This window comes from Zalophus californianus, chromosome X, assembly GCF_009762305.2.
Source record: "Zalophus californianus isolate mZalCal1 chromosome X, mZalCal1.pri.v2, whole genome shotgun sequence".
Classification (NCBI taxonomy): Eukaryota; Metazoa; Chordata; class Mammalia; order Carnivora; family Otariidae; genus Zalophus; species Zalophus californianus.
This window is the reverse complement of record NC_045612.1, coordinates 114863059-114890409: the sequence shown is the minus strand read 5'-3', so window position 1 is coordinate 114890409 and position 27351 is coordinate 114863059. Positions and strand designations below refer to the sequence as shown.

The 27351-nt window shown below is 40.8% G+C and overlaps 1 protein-coding gene across 6 annotated transcripts in view; it reads right to left on the bottom strand.

Annotated features, from left to right (window-relative positions):
• BEND2 (BEN domain containing 2) overlaps positions 1 to 27006 on the bottom strand; it is a 63962-nt gene extending 36956 nt beyond the window's left edge. For 2 of the 6 annotated variants that reach the window (XM_027608659.1, XM_027608660.1), the window contains exons 1-9: positions 26814 to 27006; positions 22989 to 23168; positions 15464 to 15615; positions 7829 to 7933; positions 6694 to 7114; positions 5375 to 5497; positions 4152 to 4259; positions 2584 to 2733; positions 851 to 1000 (exon numbers count right to left, since the gene is read on the bottom strand). In XM_027608659.1, coding sequence (XP_027464460.1) covers positions 851 to 1000; positions 2584 to 2733; positions 4152 to 4259; positions 5375 to 5497; positions 6694 to 7114; positions 7829 to 7933; positions 15464 to 15615; positions 22989 to 23168; positions 26814 to 26829 — 1405 coding nt within the window. In that variant the 5' untranslated portion in view covers positions 26830 to 27006. Of the gene's footprint in view, positions 1 to 850; positions 1001 to 2583; positions 2734 to 4151; positions 4260 to 5374; positions 5498 to 6693; positions 7115 to 7828; positions 7934 to 15463; positions 15616 to 22988; positions 23169 to 26114; positions 26211 to 26484; positions 26615 to 26813 lie in introns of those variants that run through there. The other 4 variants (XM_027608661.1, XM_027608662.1, XM_027608664.1 and 1 more) reach the window with 4 other exon arrangements.
• Between the last annotated feature and the right edge of the window lie 345 nt (positions 27007 to 27351).

Here is a 27351-nt window from a genome sequence, read left to right as displayed (position 1 = left end):
AAAGAATGATGAAAAAACAAAATGTGGAGCATTAAAAAGGAAGAAAGAACAAAAAAGCAGCAGAAATCTGGATGCAGAGAAACTGGACCACTCACACACTGCTGGTGGGAAAGTAAAATGGTACCGCCTCTCTGGAAAACCATGGGGCAGTTTCTTATAAAACTAAACATGCAATTACCATAGAACCAAGCATTTGCACTCTTGGGCATTTATCTAAGAGAAATCAAAATTTATGTTTACACAAAAACCTGTCCATAAATGGTCACAGCAATTTTACTTGCAATACTGAAAGCTGGAAAAAAGTCCAGACATTCTTCAACCAATACACAAACCGTGAACACCCACACCACGGAATAGTACAAAGCAATAAAAAAGAAGGAAATGTTAATACACGCAACAAGTCAGATGACTCTCCAGGGAATTATGCTCAGATGGGTGCAGTTACAAAAAGGCAAGATGAGGCATCCTCATGGTGATGGAAATGTTCTGTATCCTGACTGTGGCGGTGGACGTCAAACCTACTCATGTGATAAAATCAAACAGAACTAAACACATACACAAAATCAATACAATGAAACTGGGGACATCTCAATAAGATCTGTGGATGATATCAATGTCAGTACCCTGGTTGTGATGTGCTATATTAGTTTTGCAAGATGTTATTGTGGGCAGAAATGGATAAAGCATAAATGAGATCTCTCTGTATTACATCTTACAACTACATGGGTATCTTAAATTACCACAGTATCAAAAGTTTAATTTAAAAAAAGCTATCACTAGCTGACACGAAGGATGGTGATACTTCTAGATTCAACAGTGCTACTTGAAATAAGTATCATTTCAAACTAACCGAAATTGAGTGGGATGGAGAGAGATGAAGAGGCAGGAGCTGAGCCACTGTCATTTCCCGATGAAGTTTGGTAACACACTATCTGAGAGCTGATTTCCAGGCTGGGTTCCGCTTTTTCTGGCATTTCTACAAGTATAACTTTTTCAAGTCCTGAAAGACAAGAACTCTCAACTGTGAATTCTATACTGAGTGGGATTATCTTTCAGGAAAGAAGGGGGGAATAAAGACATTCTCACACAAAGGAAAATTTTTTAAAAAATTGTTCCTAGCAGGTTTGTTCCTAGCAGATTTACTATTAAAAGATAGCTAAAGAAAAATCTTCAAACAGAAAGGATAGTATGAAAGAAGGAATCTTGCAGCATCAGTAGAGAAGAAATAATGACAGAAGGATCAGAAATATAGATGAGGAGAAACTGGATCACCCATACATTGTTACTAGGAATGTAGAATAGTCCAGCCTCTCCAGAAAATTGTTTGGCAGTTTTTATAAAACTAAACATGCTATTACCATAAGACCCAGCAATTGCACTCTTGGCATTCATGACAGAGAAATGAAAACTTGTATTTACACAAAAATCAGTACATGAATGTTCACAGCAGCTCAGCTTTACTTCTAGTATCCACAAACTTGGAAAGAAAAAAAAAAAAGATGTCCTTCAATGTGTGAATGTTTAAAAAAAAAAAAAAAAACAACTGCTGTGTATCTATACCATGGGAAACTCTCCATCAATAGATGAGAAATGAAAACTTCTATTTACCCAAAAATGTGTACATGGATATTTATAGCTGCTTTACTCCTAATAGCCAAACACTGAAAAAAATCCAGATGTCCTTCAACAGGTGAACGATTAGGCAAAATGTAATATATCCATCGCACTATTTTCAGCACTAATAGTAATGAACTATTGATACATTCAACAAACCGGATGAGTCTCCACGCGATTAATCTGAGTGGGGAAAAAAAAAAAGCTAATCCCAAAAGATTACATCATATATGACTCCACTTATATAACAATCTGAAGAGACAAAATTACAGAAATGGAGAAAAGATCAGCGATAGCCCAGTGTTAAAGATGGGTCTTGGGGGGACGCCTGGGTGGCTCAGTCGGTTAAGCGTCTGCCTTCGGCTCAGGTCATGATCCCAGGGTCCTGGGATCGAGTCCCACATTGGGCTCTCTGCTGCGCGGGGAGCCTGCTTCTCCCTCTGCCTCTGTATCTCATGAATAAATAAATAAAATCTTAAAAAAAAAAAAAAAGATGGGTCTTGGGGGCAGGGAAGGTAGGTGTGGTTGTAAAAAGACACAGTAACGAGGGAGCCCTGAGTGATGGAAATGATCTCTACCTTGACTGTGGCAGGAGACGTGGGAACCCACTCACACGATAAAATTACATAGTTCTAAATACACACACACACACACACACACACACACACACACACACACATACACACAGAGATACAAGTAAAAATGGAGGCATCTCGATAACACCTGTGAATTGTATCAATGTCAATGTCTGGGTTGTAACACTAACTATGGTTCTGCAAGGTGGTGTCACTGGGGAAAATACATAAAGCATAAACGGGATCTCTCTGTATTATTTCTTACAACTGCACTGAATCTTAAATTACGTCAAAATTAGAAGTTTCAAAAAGAGCTGTAACTGGCTTGTATTAAGGGTGTTGATGGGTCTGGATTCAACAGTGCTACATGTGATATGTGTCATTTCAAACTCACCGAAATTGGGTGGGAGCGAGGCAGATGAGGAGTTAGTATCTGGGCCACTGATACTTCCCAATAAAGCTGGGTAATACATGGTCTCGGAGTTGTTTTCCTGGCCGGTTTCTGATTTTTCCGACCTTTTTATAAGTATGAATTTTTCAACCGCTGAAAGACAAGAACCCTCAACTGTGAATTCTACATGAGGCAAAACTATCCTTCAGGAAAAAGGTGAAAGAAAGACATTGTGCAACAAAGGAAATCTAAAACAATCTGTCCCCAGCAAACTTACCTGTAGAGAAAGATCAAAGGAAAATCTTCAAACAGAAAGGACATGAGGAAGGAAGGAAATTTGGAACATCAGGAAGGAAGAAAGAACAACGGGAAGAACAGAAACGTGGACTCGGAGAGACACGATCACCAATACATTGCTGGTGAGAAGGAAAATTGGTACAGTCTCTCCGGAAAGCTGTTTGACAGTTGCTTATAAAACTAAACAAGCTATTACCATAAGATTCAACAACAGCACTCCTTTGACATTCACGACAGAAACAAAAACATATTTACACAAAAACCAGGACGTGGATGTTCACAGCAGCTTTACTCCTAACACCAAAAACTGGGGGGGGAAGGGGAGAGGGGAACAACAACTAATGTGCCTCAGTGGGCAAAAGGCTGCGAGCGACCATTGCACATCGCCAACCACAGGAAAGGGAGGAAGTACTGATACATGCAACAATCTGGACGAATCTTCAGGGAACTACGCTGACTGAAAAAACAGAACAATCTTCAAAGGTTATATACCATAAGATTCCCTTTACAGAACACTCTTGGAGTGACAAAATGATGGAGAGCAGTGTCTGCCAGGGGCTAGGGAAATGGACAATGAGGAAGGAAAGGGCAGCCTGAGAGAGGCGAGTGTGGTTCTAAAAGTGCAAGATGAGGGGCGCCTGGGTGGCTCAGTCTGTTAAGCCTCGGACTCTTGGTTCCAGCTCAGGTCATGATCCCAGGGTTGTGGGATCGAGTCCTACATTGGGCTTCTCCGCACTCAGTGAGGAGTCTGCTTGAGATTCTCTCTCCTCCTCTCCCTCTGCCCCTGCCCCCCACTCGTGCACTCTCTCTCTCACATAATAAATAAATAAATAAATAAATAAATAAATAAAATCTTTTAAAAAGGGGGCAAGATGAGGCATTCCAATGGCAATGGAAATGTCCTGTATCCTGACTGTGGTGGTGGACATCAAACCTACTCGTGTGATAAAATGAGATCAAAATAAATACAAATGCACACAAAACACTACAAGTAGAACTGGGCACATTTCAATAACATCTGTGTACTGTATCAATGTCAGTACTCTGGTTGTGATATTTTACTACAGCTTTGCAAGATGTTAACAGTGGGAGAAATGGGCAAAGTGTAAAATAGATGTCTTGATATTATTTCTTATAAATATACATGAATCTAAAATTGTTTCAAAATAAAAAGCTTAATTTTAAAAAAAAGAGCTACCACTAGCTTCCATTAAAGATGTTGATGCATCCAGATTAAACAGTGATACTTGTAATATGCATTATTTGAAACTCACCAAAATTGGGTGGGAGGCAGATAGATGAACACTGGTCACCGTTATTTCCCGATGAAGTTGGGTAATTTGTCGGCTTGGGGTTGTTTTCCAAGCTGGTCTCTGCTATTACTGGCATTTGTAAGGAAAGAACATTTTTCAAGTGCTTAAGGAAAGATCTCTCAACCGTTAATTCTATATGTAGCAAAACTATCCTTCCTTACTGTACAGGAAATAAAGACATTGTCACATGAAGAAAAACTAAAAGAACTTGTCCCTTGCAGACTTACCCTTAAAGAAAGACAAAAGGAAAATATTCAAACAGAAAAGATATGATGAAAGAATCGATCTTTAAGCATCAAGAAGAAAGAACAATGGAAAGAAAAGATATAGGCATACAGAGAAATTATATCACTTCTATATTACAGGTGGAAGGTCAAATGGCACAGTTCCTCTGAAAAAAAGTTTTAGCAGTTTCTTAAAAAACTACACACGAAATTATCATATGACCCAGAATTGCCCTCACGGGCATTCACCTCAAAAAAATATAAACTTAAGTGTACACAAAAGCGAGTACATAACTGTTCACAGAGTTAAACTTCTGATGGCCCCAAATTGGAAATATCCTCGACATCCTTCCATGGGTAAAGAAAGAGATAAACAGTTGTACATCCATACTATGGGAGAGCATTCAACAATAAAAAGGAAGAAACTCCTGATACATGCAACAATTGGTATGAATCTCCAGAAGATTATGTTTAGGGGGGAAAAAAGCTATGCCCAAAAGGTTATATAGTATTTTATTCCATGTAAATAACAATATTCAAGTGACAAAATTCTAGAAAGGGAGATGAGTTCACTCTTTGCTAGGGTAGGAGGAAAGGGTGGCCAAGAGGGAGGTGCTTAAGGTCATAAAGGGCAATAGGCGGTGACAACGGAAGCATTCTGGATCACAACTGTGATGATAAATAAAACTCATGGAATAAAATTGCATAGAACTGAATACACACACACATACAAATGTGGATTGAATCAATGCCAGTACCTAGTTGTGTTATTTTACTATCGTTTTACAAGAGGTTATCATTGGAGAAAATGCATAAAACATAAATGGGATCCCTACATAATTTCTGACATCTACATGTGAATCTACAATTATCTAAAAATAAAAAGCTTCATTAAAAAAGGAGCTGGCCCTGACTTGGCACTAAGGATGTTGGTGAATCCATGTATCATTTCAAACTCACCCAAATTAGGAAGGATGTAAACAGATGAGATAGTATCTTGGCCACTGTCATCTCCCAATGGAGTTGGGCAATATATTGACTCAGTGCTGTTTCCAAGGCTGGCTTCTGCTTTTCTTGGCATTTCTATAAATAAAAAGTTTTCAGGGGCTGTAATAAAAGAACTCGTATGCACAAATTCTATACTGGATGAAACTATCCTTCCAGAAAGAAAGGGAAATAAAGACATCTCACACAAAGGAAAACTAAAAGATTTTTGTCCCCAGCAGACTTACTCCTACAGAAAGGTAGGAAAATCTTCTATGAGGAAGGATATGAGGAAAGAAGGAATCATGAAACGTCAGAAGAAAGAACGATGGAAAGATCAGAAATATAGATGCAGAGAAACTGGATCACTCATACATAGCTGGCCGAAACATGAAACGGTACGTGTAGTTTCTCCTAAAACTAAACATGCAATTAACATATAACCAGGAATTGCACTCCTAGGTATTCATCTCCAAGAAATGAAAACTTGTATTTACGCAAAAACCTGTGCATGAATATTCATAGCAGCCTTACTCCCAATAATCAAACACTGGGGGGGGGCGGGGTCACAACCAAAACTCTGCCTCGACAGATGAACTGTTAAACTACAACATCCCTATACCATGGAACAGGACCGAGCAATAAAAAGGAAGGAACTAGTGATACATGTAACAACTTGGTATAATCTTCAGGGACTTACCTGGAATAATAATAATTTAAAAAAGTGCCAATTTCAAAAGGTGACATACTATATGCATACAACTATGTAACATTGTTGAAGCGACAAAGTTTTAGAGATAGAGAACAGGTCAGTGGTTGCCAAGAGTCAGGGAAAGGAGAATAGGGAGGGCGCGACCACCAGAGGATGATGGGTGTGGTATAGAGGGGCAACTCAAGCGATCCTCCTGGTGATGGAAACGTTCTGTACCTTGACTGTGGCTGTGGACGTGCCAACCTCACTTGATGAAACTGCACGGAACGAAACGCACAAATACACAGTGAAAACGAGTCAACCCAGGGACAGCTGAATAAGATCTGTGGGTTATAGCAACATCAATATCCTGCTCGGGACATTTCACTGGAGTTTTACAAGATGTTACCTTCTAGGGAAATTGGGTATGGGGCATCACTCGATTGTTTCTTAAAACTACATGTGAATCTACACTTCTCTCCTAAACCTTTTAGTGAAAAAAATAGCTATAGCCAACTATAGTTCAATTTAAAAACCAGCTATTGCTAGTTTGCATTAAGAATGCTTTTTAATCCAGATAAAAGGATGCTATTTGTAAACTCACCGAAACCGGGGGGGATGCAGAAAGCCGATGAGGCCGGGCCCGGGCCCGGGCCCGCGCAGCCTTGTCCCCATACAGTTGGGCATCTGGCCATCGTGGGGGCGTGTGCCACACGGGGTTCTCCTGGGGGCAGAAGTGCTGCAGGCAGAGCCAGGGGAAGCTGGACAGAGGAGAGATCCCCGGTGGCCCCTTCACCTCCTTCACTGAAAATGTAGGACAACACAGCAAAACCAGGAACTGGGTTGCCTGGTATGACACTAGGCTGTAATGAATATGTGGAGACAATTTTGGGAGGTGGTGGACTCTCTCTGACGACCAGCTCCTGCAGCTCCGGGAGAGGGGCTGGCTGGAGAGCTATCCTTACAGGGTTACGCCGGGCAAGGTTCTCCTGCCTTCTCACTGGTCTGGATGGGCCGCCGTCTTCCTGTCCAGGGTAAGAGAACACAATGGGTTATGCTCTCTTCTTTGGTTCCTGAACTTGAACTTCTCCATGAGGCAGACAATTAAAACTTTTTTTGTGTAAATCCAGATGACCTCTAAAATAACACAAACCCATTATAAATCATCTTAAAAAGTCGATACAAACATGAATGCCTCGGGGCACCTGGGTGGCTCAGTCGTTAAGCGCCTGCCTTCGGCTCAGGTCATGATCCCAGGGTCCTGGGATCGAGCCCCACATCAGGCTCCCTGCTCGGCGGGAAGCCTGCTTCTCCCTCTCCCACTCCCCCTGCTTGTGTTCCCTCTCTCTCTGTGTCTCTCTCTCTCTGTCAAATAAATAAATAAATAAATAATCTTTTAAAAAAACATGAGTGCCTCCTTTCTTTGCAATATCATTTTCCACAGTTCAGGATAAAGGCTGAATTTTTATTATGTGATTTTTATTTCTCTTCAACCCTACATTTTGATTGCATTTTATACATTATGGTTACAAACATAAAAATATTCAGTATCATGATTTCTCAAACCTAAACTTCAGCATTCTTCCAAGAGAGGTTGACTGTCCCACCTGTTGCTAAAGTTAAGTGTACGGCGGCCTTGCTAATCTCGGAGTCATTAGTTCTCTCTCACTTCTCAGTGACTGGTATCTTTAGGAACTAGAGGCTTATCAAAGTAGCAAAAATGTTTTCATAATACTTACACAGTTTGGCAGCGGTGGTTTCTCCCAAGAAGGCTGTATTTTTGAAATGATTCCACAAAGGTTGTTTACCTGCTTATTTGTGTTTTCAGTAAGTTCTTGCAAACCCTATTATAATAAAACAAGTATTTTAGCAGCTCCTATTTCAAAAGAAAAGTAACATATAAGAAAATACCATTAAGCCAATTTTAATTGTTACATGAAACGCTCTCAAGCCATCAGAAATGTCTGGTTAATGCCACTTGATGCCTGGTTTTGGTGACACAGAGCCCAGCTGGCTGAGATAAGGAGCCCCAACCACCTATTCAACTACTCCAGGCCATACAGGCATTTTAAGAAGCTTTAGGGGCGCCTGAGTGGCTCAGTTGGTTAAGCGACTGCCTTCAGCTCAGGTCATGATCCCAGGGTCCTGGGATCGAGCCCCGCATCGGGCTCCCTGCTCAGCAGGAAGCGTGCTTCTCCCTCTCCCACTCCCCCTGCTTGTATTCCCTCTCTCACTGTGTGTGTCTCTCTCTCTGTCAATTAAATAAATAAACAAAATCTTTAAAAAAAATAAGAAGCTTTAATACAGGAAAGTAAATGTACCACCATTCTTATAAGCCACCACATTTATGATAGAGTCATTTTATGTCAAGGAAGGGGCTATTGTAGGTAAGAAAGCTTCAAATCTGCTAAAAGGCCAAAGAGCCTCTTTCCATAGAACCATGGTGTAAATTCACAGGCAGTGAGCATTCTATGCCGGGAAGAACAGTGAGCCAAATATAACAGGTGTGACTTCTGGCTTCAAAATATTTCAAAATCAGGCAATCAACAATTAACCTTACGAAAACCTTTGAGTACATGTCCCCTATAGCCAACCAGTATGTGACTAAAAAACCTGAGAATTCTTCAAATACACAGAAATTTCATTCAGGCCAAAAATACACTTAAACAGGAGGCCAGAACCATTTCCTTATTCATTCACTCAAATAAACATTTATCGAGGGCCTACTTATTACTTCTCAGAACTGCTTGGCTAGGTGCTGGGAATATGCACAGAAAGAAAACAAGAAAACAACCAGCTCCTGCCCTAAGGAACTGCCATGTTCGCTGGAGAGAACGGATTTCAGTAAAGTGATGGGCAGCCCAGAGCAGCAGTTTTCAAAGCGCGGTCTCAGACCAGTAGCATTAACGTCTCCCGCTGGCTTGTTGGAAATGCACCATCTCCCACCCCTCACTTGCTGAACTGGGAACTCTGCGAGCGGGGGCAGCGATCTGCTTTCACAAGCCCTCCAGGTGGTTCTGCTGCCTGATCAAGTGAGACCCACTGGCTTATAGAACTGAAGTCAACAGGGCAGGCTCTAGGGGAACACACTTGGGTGCAAAGACTAGCGTTCTGTCGCTTATCAGCTGTGTGACCTTGGGTGAGTCACTTAACTTCTCTGTGCCTCAATTTCCTCATGTATAGAATCGAGATGAGACTCTCAGAGTTCTCTTGAGGACTAAGTGAGACGCCATGGTATAATGTTAATACTACCATCCTAACAACAGTGCTACATGACGACTGGTCCAATAGTGCTCAATCATCCATTACTATACCTATTATTATTATGACTCTGATGGCTACAACACAGGTGAGAATGGGAGGCCAAGTGTGCACAGAAGGGCAAGACCTAACCCAGGCGGGCAGTCGTGGCAGGCTTTTCAGAGAAGATGTCTACATTGAGGATTAAAAGACAAGACGGTGTTCACTAGGTAAAGATGCACAGAAGGGCAGAGAGGGCAGAAGGAAGAGTAGATTCAAAAATACCGAAACAGAGAGAACACAGGAAGTCAGATGCTTAGACAGTGAACATAAATGATGTTCAAAGAACTGGGTTTTTAAGGGAAGGAGAGAGAAGGCATGTCAGAAAGAGGGATGGGAGGCCCAAAGCAGAGGTGTGGTTAAGCTGTGGGAGGGGACGAAGAGAGTGATGGAGACGGAAGCTGAGGGTGCAGGAAGTGGCCACTGATGAAGGGAGGTGTCCCGGCACAGGGAAAGAGGCTCAGAGGCAGAAAGCAGTGCCGGCCTTAGCCTTATAGAGGGAGATGCCCGAAGGACAGATCCCAGGCTAGTGGCTGGCTGTGGGGAGAAGAATCGAGACTTGGAAGGATTTCAGCCTCACTCCCCCGCTCCCCCTCGGCCTCCCTGAAATAAGAGGCAAAGGCCGGGCCATCCAGAGCTTGTGGGGGATGAAGAGGGAACTGATCAGAGCGCTGTCGAAGGACCACAGGACAGTGGACGGGTCCCAGCAGGTGCCCCCTCTGCTTCCCAGCCTGTGCAGGGCTGGGGTCTTCCTAAAGAGGACTCTGGGCAAGGACAGAAAAGGAAAAAATGGAAGTGTGCAGCAACTGGTCTAGACTGGTAAGGGAAGGGGTCGAAGAAAGGAGAGAGTTAGCACACTGGGAGAAATGGGGAGGATCCCCGATGGTCCGTTTCAGGGCTGTGACTTGGGCCCCTGGGCCTTTCTCCTCCTCCACGTTCTAGCCCACCACATCTTGCACCGTCACTCGGAAAGGAGGCCCTGGCAGAGCAGTGGCAGCCCGGGGTGTCGTGGGTGCTTATGTGAGGCAGGCCATCAGAATCCCCCTTCCACCGCCCCCCCCCCCCCCCGGCCATACATCCTTCCCCAAAGACCTGATGTGTTCCCTTGAAGCAGTGCACTTCTGTTCTCAATAACAGTGATAAAGACTCACCTAAACATTCTTTACTTAGGCACGGTAGCTCATTTTAATCCAACAAACTTTGTATGTTAACTACTTTTTAAAAAGCAAACTTCCATTACCTCTAGAGGATGCAGCTCACAAAATCCTTGATAATTACACCCATCAACCTCCACCAGCAAGCTAACTTTTACAAAATTCCCTCCAAACTACAAACTACGCAAGATATGCTCTTTAAAAAAACAATGGTATGCTGCCATTTTCTTTCAATTGAGATATTTTGATAGGCATTTAGGCACATACTAAATCTCATTGAAATCAGCCAATTTCCATGAGAGAGTATATTGGAGAAATTAAATATTGAACAATCTAGATGAAAGAGATTTAACTACATTTGACCAGTTATGGGCTGTTGGGTTTCGTTTAAGCTACAAAAGCCATATTTTTATTTCAAATTTTTCACCTAGGGATACTGTTCTAACTAGAAAATTTTTTGAAATGCATCACAATGGACTGATAATCATACAGAATTTGACATGACAAAATTTCTATTAATAGCACAGTGATATTAAATGAGGTAAAAAAAACATTTCCCTCAAAATTTTGAAGAACTACATTTTTCCTGCTGTCGCTATCTCTCTCTCTGTCAAATAAATAAATAAAATCTTTGAAAAAAGAAAAGATTAAAAGACCGAAATCTGATAACCTCGCAATGGTGTTGGAGTTCCATAAGTTGGTTTTGATGATTTTCTTCACAGAAACTTTCAGATTCATTTCTCTCCTATTCATATTATAAAAATAAGTAGTCAATGCTTAATATCACTAGGACCCAAACTAAGCAGTAGAAAAAGCAGTACTCTATTTTTATTTATTTATTTATTTGACAGAGAGAGAGAGAGAGAGAGAGGCACCAAGAGCGGGAACACAAGCAGGGGCAGTGGGAGAGGGAGAAGCAGGCTTCCCACTGAGCGGGGAGCCCGATGCGGGGCTCGATCCCAGGACCCTGGGATCATGACCTGAGCTGAAGGCAGACGCTTAACGACTGAGCCACCCAGGCGCCCCAAAGCAGTACGTTATATATTTTTCTGTTTTAATTATTTTCTTTTTCATCTACGTTCCAAAAGCATTTCAAGTCTTGTAATATAAAACAGAGAGATAAAGTAAAACCAAAACCCATATTCACACGAGAATGAAACAGGTAAGAGCTGATTAAAAAGGGGATGAGGAAAGAAGTTATCATATAAGAACCTAGGTTTAAGAAAAGCTACTGAATATCAGTATGAACCCATAGTTTATAATATATACAAAGACAGATATAGAAATAAAGATGTATGTGTATGCATGGAATAGTATACATATATTTCCTAGCTCTGTTCACTGGGAGGACCTAAGATCAATGACAAAAAACTAGCAATGAACATATCTAGTGTCCAGATTTTGGTTTCTAAATACCAGTCTCCAATAAAGGAACCAGGGCTCCTTGGAGAAAGGTGAATTCCAGGGCTGGGTTAGGAAAAGTATGAATGAGCCTAGTACATCTTGTGATGTCAGGAAATCAGGAAGTGCTCAAAAAAAAGTGGGGGATGGGGCGTCTGGGCGGCTCCGTCGTTAATCCTCTGCGTTCGGCTCAGGTTATGATCCCAGCGTCGGGCTCCCTGCTCCGCGGGAAGCCTGCTTCTCCCTCTCCCACTCCCCCTGCTTGTGGTTCCTTCTCTAGCTTTGTCTCTCTCTGTCAAATAAATAAATAAATAAATAAAATCTTTAAAAAAAAAAAAAGTGGGGGCATGTAAAAAGGCCACAAGATCCAACTGGAAGGACCTCCCTATAACCAAGGTTGGAAAATTTGATCAATAAAATAATAACATTGGATTATAAAAAACTCATACAATATACAGTGAATGCCCATGAGTCCATATAGATATAAAATATATAACTGAATAAATAAATGGAATAGAAAAGATAGCTCTTCCTTACAAATGAATTCCTTTTAATATATACATGGGAATGAGGGAAATGGTCACCATTTGGCCAACACCATAGTAGTGAATGTTGCAGGTAAAATCCACGAGCTAACTCAACTCAGTGGGCAAAAAATTGAGGAGAAACAGGATATCAGCAGAGTCCCAAAGTACCCCCCACCTAAGATTTATTAGCCACAAAGGAAAAAACAGTAACTTTACAGCAGGAAAATCCAGAAGATACCACATTAACCAAGAGATCGATGTTAACATCACCAGTCAAAAGATACATGTACATCCTGTTCCCCTGAGAACGATTCAATAAGGAGACAACATTTGTGTGGTGTTCTTGCAAAAATGCATAACCTCAATCTATTCAAGAGAAAATATCAGACATACCAAAATTGAGAGGCATTTTACAAAATAACTGATTGGTACACTCATCACAAATGTCAAGGTCATGAAAGACAAGGAAAGAATGAGGAACCGTCACAGACTGGAAGAAACTGAGGAGAGACAACTAAACTCAATGTGGGGTACTGGAATGGATCCTGGAACAGAAAAAGGACAAGGGGTGAAGAATGTTGAAATTCTAACAAGTACTGCAGTTTAGCTAATAGTACTGTAACAATGTTAATATCATGGCTATGAAAACAGTACTATGCTTATATAATTACCCTAATTTTAAGTTATACAGTAAGTTAACATTAAGGGAAGTTGTATGAAGTGTATACATGAGAACTCTGTAATATATTTGCACCTGTTTTGTAAATCTAAAATTATTTCAAAAATGAGAAAAGCTACTCAAACAGGGTAGGAAACTGCTGTGAATCTCCTATTAGATAAGGAAAAGAAGGAAATCAAATGGTTAAGTGTTGTCTTGTTCATTGCTATGGAAGCATACAAAGTCACGAGAGAGAAATATTTCCTTCAGTTCTCAAGTTGAGTTACTCCACAGTACGTGAAGGCTGAAAAAGAACTTAAATAATTTTCTTTACGATAGTAAGTGTGAATATTTGGGAATTAGCAATTAATATTATGTAAATATTCAGTCTGATATGCATCCATTAATGACACTTCCAACTTCTTCCCAATCGGGTATTCGTGTTCTTGTCCAGGAACAATTTATTAATAAACCAAAAGAAAATATGAACGAAAAGAACTGAAGAAACATTCAGAACTTCAATTCTGCTTTCAACAAGCGCCAAAGGCTCACCACAAATACAACAACACAAAAAGATATACAGCTGACCCTTGAACAACACGGGTGTAAATTGTGCAAGTCCACTTATATGCGGAGTTTTTTCAAAGAATATAGTGCAATACTATACATGTATTTTCTCTTCCTTATGATTTTCTTACTAGCATTCTTTTCTCTAGCCTGCTTTTTTGTTCAAATACAGTATGTGATACATATAACATGCAAAATATGTGTTAATTGACTGTTGGTAAGGTTTCTGGCTAACAGTAGGCTATTAGTAGTTAAGTTTTGGGGGAGTCAAAAGTTACACAGGGATTTTCGACTGTGCAGGGGGTCAGCACCCCTAACGCCCGCATTGTTCAAGGGCCAACTGTACTCACTGAACTGTTTTCTCATTCACCCAACTATACTTAAGACGCCATTTTCTACCAAGCTTAACCCCTTCTGCACTTCAGGGTAAAAAGACTAGTCTTCTAGTAATCTGGCACCAGAACTGCTTTAAAAAGCAAATATTTCTAACCAGAAACAAAGAACCAAAGGTTTTATGGCTTTTGGTTTTCAAATAATCCAACAGTGACACTCTGTGGACAAAAGAAGAAGCACTAAACACCTATTTTTCTCAATAAATTAATCTCCAGGACACCTTAAATTGTTTTTTGGAATAAAACAGGGTCTAAGTATGTAGACGGACAGCAAATAACCATTATATTTAATTATAAGGACTCTATTCTAAGGATGAATTATGGACTATAATAATAATTTTGACATAAACATACCAAGTAGTTATCAATGTTTTTGCTTTAAAATTTTATGAATCAGCCCTGCATTACCAACTTATCAGACAGCAAAAATTATACGGAATTATAATATAGACTAGTCATTATAAAAACAATATTGTCATCTTACCCTTGTGTAGTGCTTTATACTTTTCAAAGTGCTTTCACATAATTATGTCAGAAACCATTACTCCTGGTAGGCAGTTAACATTATGCCCATAGATGAACATATTGGGGCTGTCAGAAGTTAAAATTGCCTATACTACTCAGGTACTTACTAGTGTCCTCCTCCTTATATAAGTAAATCAATGCACTTTCTGGTAAGCTAGATTATATATAGTCTAATAATCTATTTTGTTCTCCTTCAGAGATCAAGAAGCACAGCAAAATATGATGGAAATGTCAAACAGTACAACTACATCAGGAAACCGGCAGTTTCTTCTAAACTTTATCTGTTCTGTGACCCAGTGTTTGCACTCCTGAGTCTTCACTCAAATTAAATGTAAACATACATTCATAAAAACACTTCCATAATAATGTTCAGAGCTACTTTACTCATAATACCCCAAACTGGAAATAACCCAAGTGTCCGTCAAAAGGAGAATAGATAAACAAATTATGGACATTCATACAACAGAATATTACTCAGCAATGAATGGGAATGAAATGTCACTATAACCAGATGAATCTCCAAAACATTATTCTAAGAAAAAGAGACCGTGACACAAGAGTACATACTGTATGATTCTGTTTTTATGAAATTCTAGAACAGGCAAAACTAATCTATGATGAGAAAAATATCAGAATGTCGTTTCTCCAAAGTTTGGGGGGGCACTTACTGGGAATAGGCATGAGGGAACTTTCTGGGATGGTGGAAATGTTCTCTATCTTGACTGGGGGGGTATACATATTTGTCAAAACCATTGAACTGTTCACTATATGAAATTAAACTCAATTTTTAAAAAAAGAGATAAGGCAGAATGAAAAAAACAAAGAAAAATTTTCAATTTAATATACAAACCGTATTATCCCTCCTTGGAAAAGATGTACGTCCTCTTTTACGCAGTGGGAGAAGCTCCATTTCCACTGAGTTGGAGCTGTATCTTTTTAAATTTGCCAGATGGTTCATTTGCGGAACTGCTTGGTCACCTAGGGGTGGTAAACCACCTACTCCTAAAAAGCAACACATAAAAAAGGTACTTCACAGACTTACTACCATAATCAACTTAAATAGGGTTATGTTCTCCGAATGCCAACTCAAACTGAATTGGAGTCCCGAATTTTAGAGAGTGACAAAACAATAATTCTTCCATTAGTGATTTAGAATAAACCCTTAATAATTGAAGGGCTAGGCTGCCACACCTAGGAATAAGAATGAAGATCACACGCAAATTCCAAATTGTGAAGTGAATGCTTCACAACTGAAAGACTACAGAGTAAATGCTGGAAACAAATGAACAAGGGAACACAACTCCTAAATGCTTTTTGAAAAGAGCCCAAAAACCTTTTTACTTAGGAAGGCAGCAGGCCTCCAAATGTGAGTCAGGAGTCTATTTTGGCTTGCCCCTCCCCCCTGCACAGTGTGGCCTGGGCAGACCACAAAGACACCACCTCCTCATCTGCCAGGTGAAAACCGGTCGACATTATCTCCAACGTCACTTGAACTCTAAAATTATGATTTTTTTCCATAGTTACACGTTATCTTAAACCTAAATGAACGTATGTGAAATATAAGCCCACATATATTCTAGAATTCTGTAGGCTCAGTTATGGTTCTGAGTCAGTTAACTCTGCAACGAGGCAAAGACCCGGAATGCAGTGCTATCACAGTCTATCTTGTAGTAGGAGAGACCTGGCGGCTGGCATCACTGTGTGGGGTGGGGCGCCTTAATGACAGACTTAATTCCCATTAGCCATCCTGGGCCAGGGAAGGAATCAGAGGCAGAGTGAAGGGAGAATTAACTCCCAAGTTAGATAAAGGCAGGCCAATATGGTGGGGAAAATTCAATGATAAAATACCTCCAATTTGAGGTGTAACTTCAATTTTTATTTTTTAAAGTGGTTGTTTTATTCTGATTAAGACTAATAATGAATAATTAAATGGGGGTGTTTTCATACAAAGAAAGCCTACACAGCAATGAGTATGAACCAACTATTGCTACACACGAGGATGAACCTCACAACCAGAGTACTGAGCAAAAGCCAGACACCAAAGAATATAGTTGTGATGTGATTTATATTAAGAAATATCTATTTTGGGCGCCTGGGTGGCTCGGTCGGTTAAGCGTCTGCCTTCAGCTCAGGTCATGATCCCGGGGCCCTGGGATGGAGCCCCTCGGGTGGGCGGGCTCCCTGCTCAGCGGGGAGCCTGCTTCTCCCTCTCCCTCTGCCTCTGCCTCTGCCGCTCCCCGCTGCTCGTGCTCTCTCTCTCTCTCTTTCACTCTCTCTCAAATATAAAATCTTAAAAAAAAGAAATATATATTTGGTCTTTATCTGTTTCTGGCAGAGCCCCTAAAACCCTTGGAATTTCTTAAGTGCGGAGAGTGATAAAGGTGTCTTTTGTTATATTAATGAAGTGGAAAGCCTCTAGATCACCTGAGGATGGGGGCGGGTCACCAGGGGAAGGAAGCTGTGATTAGAGGGTTGGACCTTTCAGTCCCACCCATTGACCTTCAGGGAGGGGAGAGGGCTGGAGGTCGAATCAGTTGGCCAATGACTTAATGAGTCATGCGTCTGTAAGGAAGCCTCCATAAACACCCCAAGCACAGGGTTCGGAGAGCTTCCGGGTTGTGGAGTGCGTGGAGATCTGAGAAGAATGGCCTGCTCTGAGAGGGCCTGGAAGCCCCACGCCCTTTCCCCATTCCTTGTCCCTTGCATCGCTTCCATCCGGCTGTTCCACGGTTATATCCTTTTCTAATAAACCGGCAATGTGGTAAGTAAAATGTTTCTCTGAGTTCTGTGGGCCGCTCTAGCAAATGAACCAAACCTGAGGAGGGGGCCACGGGAACCTGTTAAAGCCGTTCGGTCAGAAGCCTGGGAATCGCCCAGGCTTGCAACTGGTGTCTGAAGGGGAAGGGGGGTGCAGTCTTGTGGGACTGAGCCCCCCACCTGTGGAACCTGATGCTGGCTCTGGGTGGATAGTGTCAGAATTGAGTTGAATTCTCACCCTGCTTGTGTCCAGGAATTGCCTGGTGTTATGTGAGAAGCCCTCACCACCAGTACCAACACACAGTTTGGAACTGGGTCCAGGAACCTAAATGAATTGTATATGATTCAACTGTTCTGAAGCTCAAAAATAGGCAAAAGTAATCAATGGTGGGAGATGTCAGGATAGTGCTACTTTGCAAGAGGGGCAGTGACTGCAAGGGAGGTGAGGGCTGATTCTGGGGCACTCAGGACCTTCTGTTTCTTGGTGCGGTTGCTGGTTGGACTTGTGTGTTAACTTGAATATTCCTTAAGCTGAATATGATTTGTGCATATTTTTGTATATGGTAGATTTCTATAAAAAAATCTACCTAAAGGGGCGCCTGGGTGGCTCAGTCGGTTAAGCGTCTGCCTTCAGCTCAGGTCATGATCCCGGGGTGCTGGGATCGAGCCCCGCATCAGGCTCCCTGCTCAGCGGGGAGCCTGCTTCTCCCTCTCCCTCTGCCTGCTGCTCTCCCTGCTTGTGTGCTCTCTCTCTGTCAAATAAATAAATAAAATCTTTAAAAAAACTACCTAAAAATTAAGCTCTTTAAAAAAATTCAGAATCTAAATAAAGTAATCCATCACCAATAAACATCATAACCTTTAGATATATTTCCTTCTCTTTTTCTTACTCCATATATATTTAATATAGTTTGAATTACACCATATATAAATTCTGAACAATTTTATATGTCCTTTATATTTTTTTTAAAAATAGTTTTCTCCTTTATTTTTTCTTTATTTTCAATTGAAATATACTTGACATACAATAAATTTAAAAAAAATAGTTTAGAAATACCTGCATAATATTCCACTGTGGATGTCCATAGGTTATCTGATTTCTGTTGTGGGACATTTATATGGCTTCCAATTTTTCACTATTTTGCTATAATGCTATAAATACAATGCAAATATTTATGCACATCTCTGAAAAGCTCCTTATAATGGATTTTTAGGAGAATCACTAGGTTAAAGGCTATGAACATTCCAGGGGCCTCTGACAGGTGTTGCTAAAAGGATTGAGTAACTTATATTTGTAGAGAACTGCAATGAAATAGTTTTTCTCCATTATCAGTAAACTGAATTACCGTGTAAAAATAGCTAATTTTGTAGAGGAAAGTTTAAAGTCTGTATCTCATTTTAATTTGCATTTCTCTTGTTACTAATGCAGTTGAATATTTTCCGAATGTTTTCTATCCATTAAGATTTCTTGTTCTGCCATCTGTTATTTTTTGTGTCCTGTGCTCATTGCCCAATGTTTTCTGTTTGATTTGTATGAGGTCTTTTTAACTTAAGAATAGTAACCCTCGAAAATGTATATTTTCAGCAAATATTTTTCTCAAGTGCTGATGTGATTTTGAAGTCTGATATTTTTAAGATTGGGAGGGGTTCTCTGTTTTTATTTTACCAAATTCATTAATATTTTTACGATTTCTTCAACTGCTGTTACACTCAGTCTTTCACTAGGAATAAAAAAACATTCAACTAGATTTTCTCCTAGTTTTCTATACTTCCATTCATTAGATATTCAACTCTTTAATCCATCTTGAAATTATTTAACTGTGTGATATGAGGTGAAACCCAATGGGCTTTTCCCCCCAATAGTTAAGCATATGTACCACCATGATTTACTATCTATGCTTCTCTTCCTAAAATACTACAGTATATTAACTCCAAATTCTTTGTTTTTATGAGCTTCCTGCTACATTAAATCTGGCTCTTTATTTCAAAACTAGTAGCATCATATTTTAATAATTGTACTTCTAAAATGTTTTAGTGTTTGATATGGTAAATTACCACCTGTCCTTAAACACATTTTCTCAAGATCTTTTTTTTTTTAAGTTATATGAGAGTGTTTTTTCTCCTCTAGGAACAACTTATGTCTCTCCACTTAAGCCTTATTTTATGACCTTCATTAAAGTATTTGCTCCACTTTCATACAGATTCTGCTATTTTTATTCATTTATTCCTTAGAATTTTTAATATTTAGTTGTAGCCATTATCAACTGGGTTTTCATCCATATATATATATATATATATATATATATATATATATATATATATATTCTTTTTTTTTTAATAGGCTCTATGCCCGATGTGGGGCTTGAACTCACGACCCCAAGTCCAAGAGTTGCATGCTCTATCCACTGAGCCAGCCAGGTGCCCCAACCCTATATATATTCTAATTGCTTGATGTTGGTATATAAGAAAACAATTTGTTGTTGTTTTTTAAGATTTTATGTATTTATTTATTTGACAGAGAGAGGACAAGCAGGGGGAGCAGCAGAGGGAGAGGGAGAAGCAGGCTCCCCACTGAGCAAGGAGCCCGATGTGGGGCTTGTTCCCAGGACCCCGGGTCATGACCTGAGCTAAAGGCAGACACTTAACCGACTGAGCCACCCAGGCACCCCAACAATTTGTTTTTATAATTTAAAAAAGTTATTATCTAAAGCGACTCAAGAAAAAATAGAAAATCTGAACAGACCTATAACAGGTAAAGAGATTCAATCAGTCATCATAAACCTCCCAGCAAAGAAAAGACCTGATCAGAGGGCTTCACTGGTGGATCTACCAAACATTTAAAGAATTAACACCAATCTTTCTCAACCTCCTCCAAAAAACTAAAAAGAGGGAACACTTCCTTATTCATTCTATGAGGCCAGAATTACCCGGATACCAAAGCCAAAGCCAGAAAAAGACATTAAAAGAAAAGCAAATCTAATTCAACAGCAAATTGAAAGGATTATTCACCATGACCAAGAGGGATCTATCCCAGGAATGCAAGGGTGGTTCAACAAAAGAAAACCAATCAGCATAACACCTCACAGTAATAGAACAAAGGGAAAAAGCATGATGTTATGTATATTCTACCACAATAAAAAATTACCTCACCACCTTTTCTGAAATCCCTTATCCTAAATTTTTGCATCACTTAGAAAGATAAAAGGGATCAGACTATAAGTACTGCATTGCAGTCTCCTTTTTTTTTTTTTTACTAAATATGTATTGGTCTTTCCAAACTAATACTTTTAGATATATTGCAACCCCTATAACAGCTTCTTAATTTCCTATCATGCAAATAGGCTATGATTCTTTGAACTAGTCCCTAATTCATGGATATTCAAGTTACTTCTCAAGTTTTGCTCCTGCAAAGAACACTGCTAAACAGTCTTACCCTTCTGCAAGTAGTTCTATGGGATAAAGTCCTAGAAGTAGAAATAATAGGTCAAATGGTATCCACATTTGAAAAGTCTCTTCTAGTTCTCTCCCACTAAAGAGGGCTATCTGAATAAGCCAGACGTTGTGTAACACACTAGAAAGTATTCTGCTGGTTCTGCACGTAGTTTTCAAAACCAGAACAGAGGACAAGTACTGTCAAAAATTTTTGGCATCAGTTAGATCTGGGGTTGGCAAATGACAGCCTACAGACCAAATCCACCTTGCTGCCTATTTTTACTTAGCCCACAAGCTAAGAATGGTTCTGTTTTTTGTTTTTTTACATTTTTAAAAAATGATTAAAAAACGGGCGCCTGGCTGGCTCAGTCGGTAGAGCATGCAGCTCTCGATCTTGGAGCTGTGAGTTCAAGCACCACATTGGGTGTAGAGCTTACTTAAAAAAAATTAAAATGTAATTGGATTTGAAGTGTATAAAATTTGTGTAACTCCTAAAAATGGAGAGTAAATATAAAATATCAAAAAACTATCTCAGGGGCGCCTGGGTGGCTGTCGTTAAGCGTCTGCCTTCGACTCAGGTCATGATCCCAGAGTCCTGGGATCGAGCCCCACATCAGGCTCCCTGCTCCGCGGGAAGCCTGCTTCTCCCTCTCCCACTCCCCCTGCTGTGTTCCTTCTCTCGCTGTGTCTCTCACTGTCAAATAAATAAAAAGAATCTTTAAAAAAAAAAAACTATTTTAGTTATTTTAATATCAAAAATTATTTTTAAAAATGATTAAAAAACAAAACCAAAAGAAGAATATTTCATGAAATGGAAAAATGATAGGAAATTCAAATTACAGTGTTCATAAATAAAGTTTTACTGAAATACAGCCACACTCATGTTTATATATCAGCTGCTTTCTTACTTCAACAGCAGAGTTGAGTAGTTGCAACAGAGCCTTTATGGCTGTAAAGCCTAAGATATTCACTGTCTGGCCCTTTACAGAAACAGTTTGCTGATCTCCAGTCTAAGCAGTAACATTTGTTTTTAAGGATTTTATGTATTTGAGAGAGAGAGAGCACAGTAGGGGGAGCAGCAAAGGGAGAGGGAGAAGCAGACTCCCCACCCACTTAGCAGAGAGCACGATGTGGGGCTCAATCCCAGGACCCCAGGATCATGACCTGAGCCAAAGGCAGCCGCTTAACCGACTGAGCCACCCAGGCACCCCTAAGCAGTAACATTTTTAAGGAGTAGGAAACCCAATTCTCTAAACAAAGGGCAAAGAACAAATTGTCATATAGCTAACAAAGAAATGTTCCAAGGGGTTAGTGTCTCTTGGCTCTTTGTGTGAGTGAGGAGGTGAATGGCTTCACATTTCCTTCATTACTGTGAGAAGCAGCCATTGGAAGGCCAAGTAGCTACCGCACTTCTGGTTACAAGACTCCACTTTCCATGGACTATTTTTTGGGTACTAATGTAAATGCTGCTGTGTTTTTAATTTCAAGTTCCAGTTGTTTACTGCTGGTATACAGGAAAGGGATTGACTTTTGCATATTAACCTTGTATCCTACAATCATGCTATAATTGCTTATTAGTTCCAGTTTTTGTTGATTCCTTAGATCTACATAGACAGTCGTGTCATCTGTTCCATGAACTCTTGATCCAAGTTGTTTTTCCCATAAATTCAGTTTTTCCTTTGCCACCAAATAGTTACAATTAGAGATGCCAGCTATAGGGCGCCTGGGTGGCTCAGTTGGTTGGGTGACTGCCTTCGGCTCAGGTCATGATCCTGGAGTTCTGGGATCGAGTCCCGCATCGGGCTCCCTGCTCAGCAGGGAGTCTGCTTCTCCCTCTGACCCTCCCCCCTCTCTTGTGCTCTCTCTCTCTCATTCTCTCAAATAAATAAATAAAATCGTTAAAAAAAAAAAAAGATGCCAGCTATAAATAATTTTTCAGAGATAGAGTATATTCTCCCAATGCTTTCTGAGGCTACCTTTGCACTCGATAGAGCGAAAATGGAACAGGAGACGTGACAAAGCTTAAATGAAGAGAAAAAGCAAGCACACATAAACACTGACGTTACCATGAAACCTGCCCTGATTAGAACTGACTAATGTAAAAGTTACAGGATTATTTAAGCAGTTTACCAGATATCAGGACCAGGGAGCAAAATTTTGCAGAGGAGGAAACAGAAAAAAATTACCATATGTCATTTGGGATAGTTGCTGGTAGTTATCATTGCTGGATCGACAATTTGGTTCTATAGTCAACATGCCATCAGTGGAAAGTGTGTTCTCAGTAAGTTCTGTTTCAGAATCTTCCATTATCACAACATCAATATCATTGCCATCACTGTCATCCTCAACAGTTACAATAATATAATCTAGGAATAAGCAAAGAGAAAGTTTAGATACCACATAAATCAGTGTCTAGAGGAAACCACCTTATAAAGTTATGGATTTAAAAACACATTTTTACTGAAAAAATTGCATGAAATATTTTCATGTCTCTAATCCCTGCAAGTCAGCTAAGAAATAAATTGCTTAGTATGAAGCTTTAAGATATATATGAATGTTTATATGCATGTATATACACACATACACTAGTATCTCTAGTACTTCCAGTTTTATAGAGCAATAAATTTCTTCTTTAAAAAACGTGACCACCTGGCCGTGCTGCTCTGTGTTCAGTGATATGCGTTTAACTTTTAAATGCTACAGCTGATGTTACATAGCCACACTCTACTGACCAAGAGTTCCCAAACTTGGTCTCTAAAACTCAGTATTAATCTTTGATAATAAATAATGTAGAAATAAAGTACAGTCATAACTGTTGTTATGAAACAAATTAAATTCAAATTGAATCTCACAGAATGTAAAATAAGTGGCCACATATAAACTAGATGTGAAATATCAACTCCATAAACCATTTTAATGAATATGACAAATAGCACACCATGCATAATGTATGCTATATAAACGGGCTTTTTTGCTTTTTACAATTGGCCTGAAAAAGAAGAACATGTTTAAGCTCGAAGTATTAACTCGCCGATCACATGTACAATGCATCACAACTTGGACTCTACATTTATTTGAAATAGACCAAAGCATTACAATCAAGTAATTAGCCAGTGTGTGGGAATGTGCTGGTGTGAAAATGATACTGAATTAGGAATCACATGATGTGGGTTCCAATTCAGGCTCTTTAGCCATCCAGAGGTATGACCTTTCAGCCACATACATTTATTCTTTTGCCTCTGTTTTCTCATCCTTAAAAACATGGCACTGGGTTTGGAGATGTACTGTGAAGTCCACTTAATAGTCTTCATGGAAAAAATGGAACATTAGAAACTATCTAATTATTCAAACAAAAGGGAATTGGTTAAATAAATTATGGCATTTCCATATGATGAAATGGCATACTGCCAATGAGAAACACATTCTCATTTAGTGATATTAGAAATGCTAGTGAAATAATGTCAAAGCAGGGAGAAAGGCTCAAAGCAGAAAAAATACGATGTAATCCTAACTTTGAGAACAGAAGGAAACATACTAATTGTTATCTCTAAGTCACTATCTCTGGGTGGCAAAATGACCTTCATTAGACTTCTCTGTATTTGTTAAGAGTCTCTACAATAAACTTTATAGAATTCATAATCAGAAGAAAATAACAAAGGTAATTAAAGTCTTATTTTTAAGATAAGCTTTTATATGTCAACAGATTTTTTGCACTAGACCCAGTAAAGCTACTGACAATTCCACCCAGGTTTCTCAGTAAATTTGTAAAATTCCAATTAATTCCTTTAGATATATACATAACCTTCATAAGCCATTTTTAGAAGACATTAAAACATTTAGAAGCTTTTGGAAGGTTACGCTTCTAAGGTGCAAGGAACCAAGTTGCCATGAACTTAATCAGACAAGGCACAGTTCAGAAAGATGCAGGCTGCAACTTTCCTTTCAGATGAGGACCACTGCAAGAAATCCACCCCAAAACACAGCAGATGACAACGGCCAGACTGGTCTGCTTTTCTAGCAAAACTGTGTCAATACATTGAACAACCACTTTCTAAATCTCCTAGCAGAACTCTCAAAAGCAGCCCTTCCACATCCATATCGGAACTTTAGAGACTACGAAGTTAACCAAATGAGAGATAATGCCACCAAAACTGTATCCCAGAGCCCAGCACTTGCTGCAGGCAGGCTTGAAACTGAATTGAGCCCATGCCCTGCTTTAGAAAACACTGTGCAGAAGAGTTGTTTGTAAAATCATTATCAGCAAACATTAAATCAGTTTACCACTTAATGTCTTAAAACCACAAAGCAGTCCCAATTTGGGGAGAGCTAGGTAGAGGCAGAAAGGGGGCAGTTCCCAACACATTAAGTTAGAGCCTTTTCTGTCAAACAACGGTGCTCAGTCGTACAGCAGGTGGGATGGGCCCTGAAGTATGCTTGGAAGTGCACCCCTATGTTCTAGGGGTCCTAACATTTTGTAGTATCCTCTGACTCCTTTTTAAGTCTCATCTGCCCTCTTGAAGCAAAGAACTGGCTCTTTACCCAGGGACTTCGCCACACCTACATCTTTATTTTCTTTCTCCTTCTGTATGTTTTCACAATAAAACAGCAAGGCTGCACTGTCTGAGCAAACGCAGTCACTACCAAAGCCTCAAAAATCAACTTCTCAATTTCAAGAGATGTCATAATGAATCGACTACTAATCTGTCAATCTTTTAAACTCAAAATTCTAATAGTCTAAGAGTCTTCGTCCTTTTCTTTTTTAAGATTTTATTTACTTACTCATGAGAGACAGAGAGAGAGAGAGGCAGAAGGAGAAGCAGGCTGCCCGCTGAGCAGGGAGCCCGATGCGGGACTCGATCCCAGTATCCTGGGATCATGACCTGAGCCGAAGGCAGACGCTTAACCATCTGAGCCACCCAGGCGCCCCTGTCTTCGTCCTTTTGGACCCCTACTTCCTCCGACAGGGAATGAGAAAGGATAAAGGATCAACTCGTCCCAGGAAGTCAGCACCAAGTACTTAACAAGTAGCCAAATCTCAAAAGCTTGCACGCACAAGCATCTTAGGAGAGGTGGTGAGAAACAGCCCAAACCACCCCACCGCAGCGCTGCTGAATACAAGGCTGTAAAGTGCAGATTTAACCTTCCGCAAATCAAATCTTCTCCTCCCAGGAGTTCCCCCCGCCCCCCCCCCCCACTAAGCCAAGTCACTTTCGTGCCCTAATGGTCCATGCTCCACAGCTGTTTGTGCTGTGCACACATCCCACAAGGCCTTTTGGAAAAAAAGCTCAAGGAAAAAGCGCCGCTGTACAGACCTATTCTGGCGCCAGTGCCTACCACACCACCTTGCAGAAGGCTCAGGAAAACAGATCACAGCGCCCCCGCCTCCCCTGTGGAGACCGCTGAGGCTGTTTTATGACCACGAGGGGTCCTAGAAAGAACCAACGCCCTCGTGCCAGAAACCAAGCCCCGCCTCTCACAATGCGGCTCTCTTGAGCCCCAGTGTCACCTCGAGCCTCTCAGACACCAGGAGCCCCGGAAACGCCATGAGCCCCAGAGACCCCTCAAACCCCAGGATCACCTCAGGCTCCGAGGATACCACCGAAGAATCCAGTGAGCCCTAGGGCCAACTCAAGCCCCGAAGTACACCATTAACCCCAGCGACCCCTCAAATTCTAGAATCACCTTGACCCCTAGGATGCCATGAACTCCAGGGACCCCACGAGCCCCAGGATCAGCTCGAGCCCTTGAAACACCATGAACCCAAGGATGCCCCGGACCCAGGGCCAGACCAAGCCTGCAACACCTCGGTTCCTATATGCCCACCAAATGGGGACAGCAGTCCAGACGTCATCACCGGACACGCCATAGCCGATGACGAGACAATGCCTTAGTCGCCTGCAAGGCCCTCTAGGTAGGCAGAGGGCGAACCCTCTGTTTCCCCTTCCCCCACCACCCGGTAGAGTGAAGAAAGAGGCAGAAGCGAGTGGAACAGATTTGGAAGGGCTTCTTACCGTCCTTTTCAGACATCGTGAGGCAGGGAGTCCCACTCTGAGTGCCTTAGGCTCGGCGTCTGCGCTGCAGCTGGATCGGCTGGATCGTGACCGTGCCCACGAGGCAACTGCAGCAGAGAGAGGCACCAAGCGGAAGGCGCCCAGCGGAAGGCGCCCAAACTTCCCCCCCAAGAGAAGTTTCTGCGACTGCGCAGTAGCGCCCAGAGCCCGCCGTGGGAGCACAACTGTTGGGGGGAAGGGCAGAAGTGGCGCCAAGCGTGGTGCCTTGCCTGGCTCCGTTTCTGTCTATATGTACACATTTTTAAGCGTGTTTCCCCCTTCCCCCAAAATGTGAACCAGTAGCCACCAGTGTAATTCTGCTCTTCTCAAAATGCTCCTCACACAATACATCATAGAAAAAATGTACAATGTCAGAATTCAGACTTTGTAATGTTTTCCGGGTTGTGTACTCACCGAGTCCAGCACCAGCTTTGGGAACAAATCCGAACACAATCCAACTTTTAAAATGTGTCCGTAATAAAACCCGCTAAATCCACGC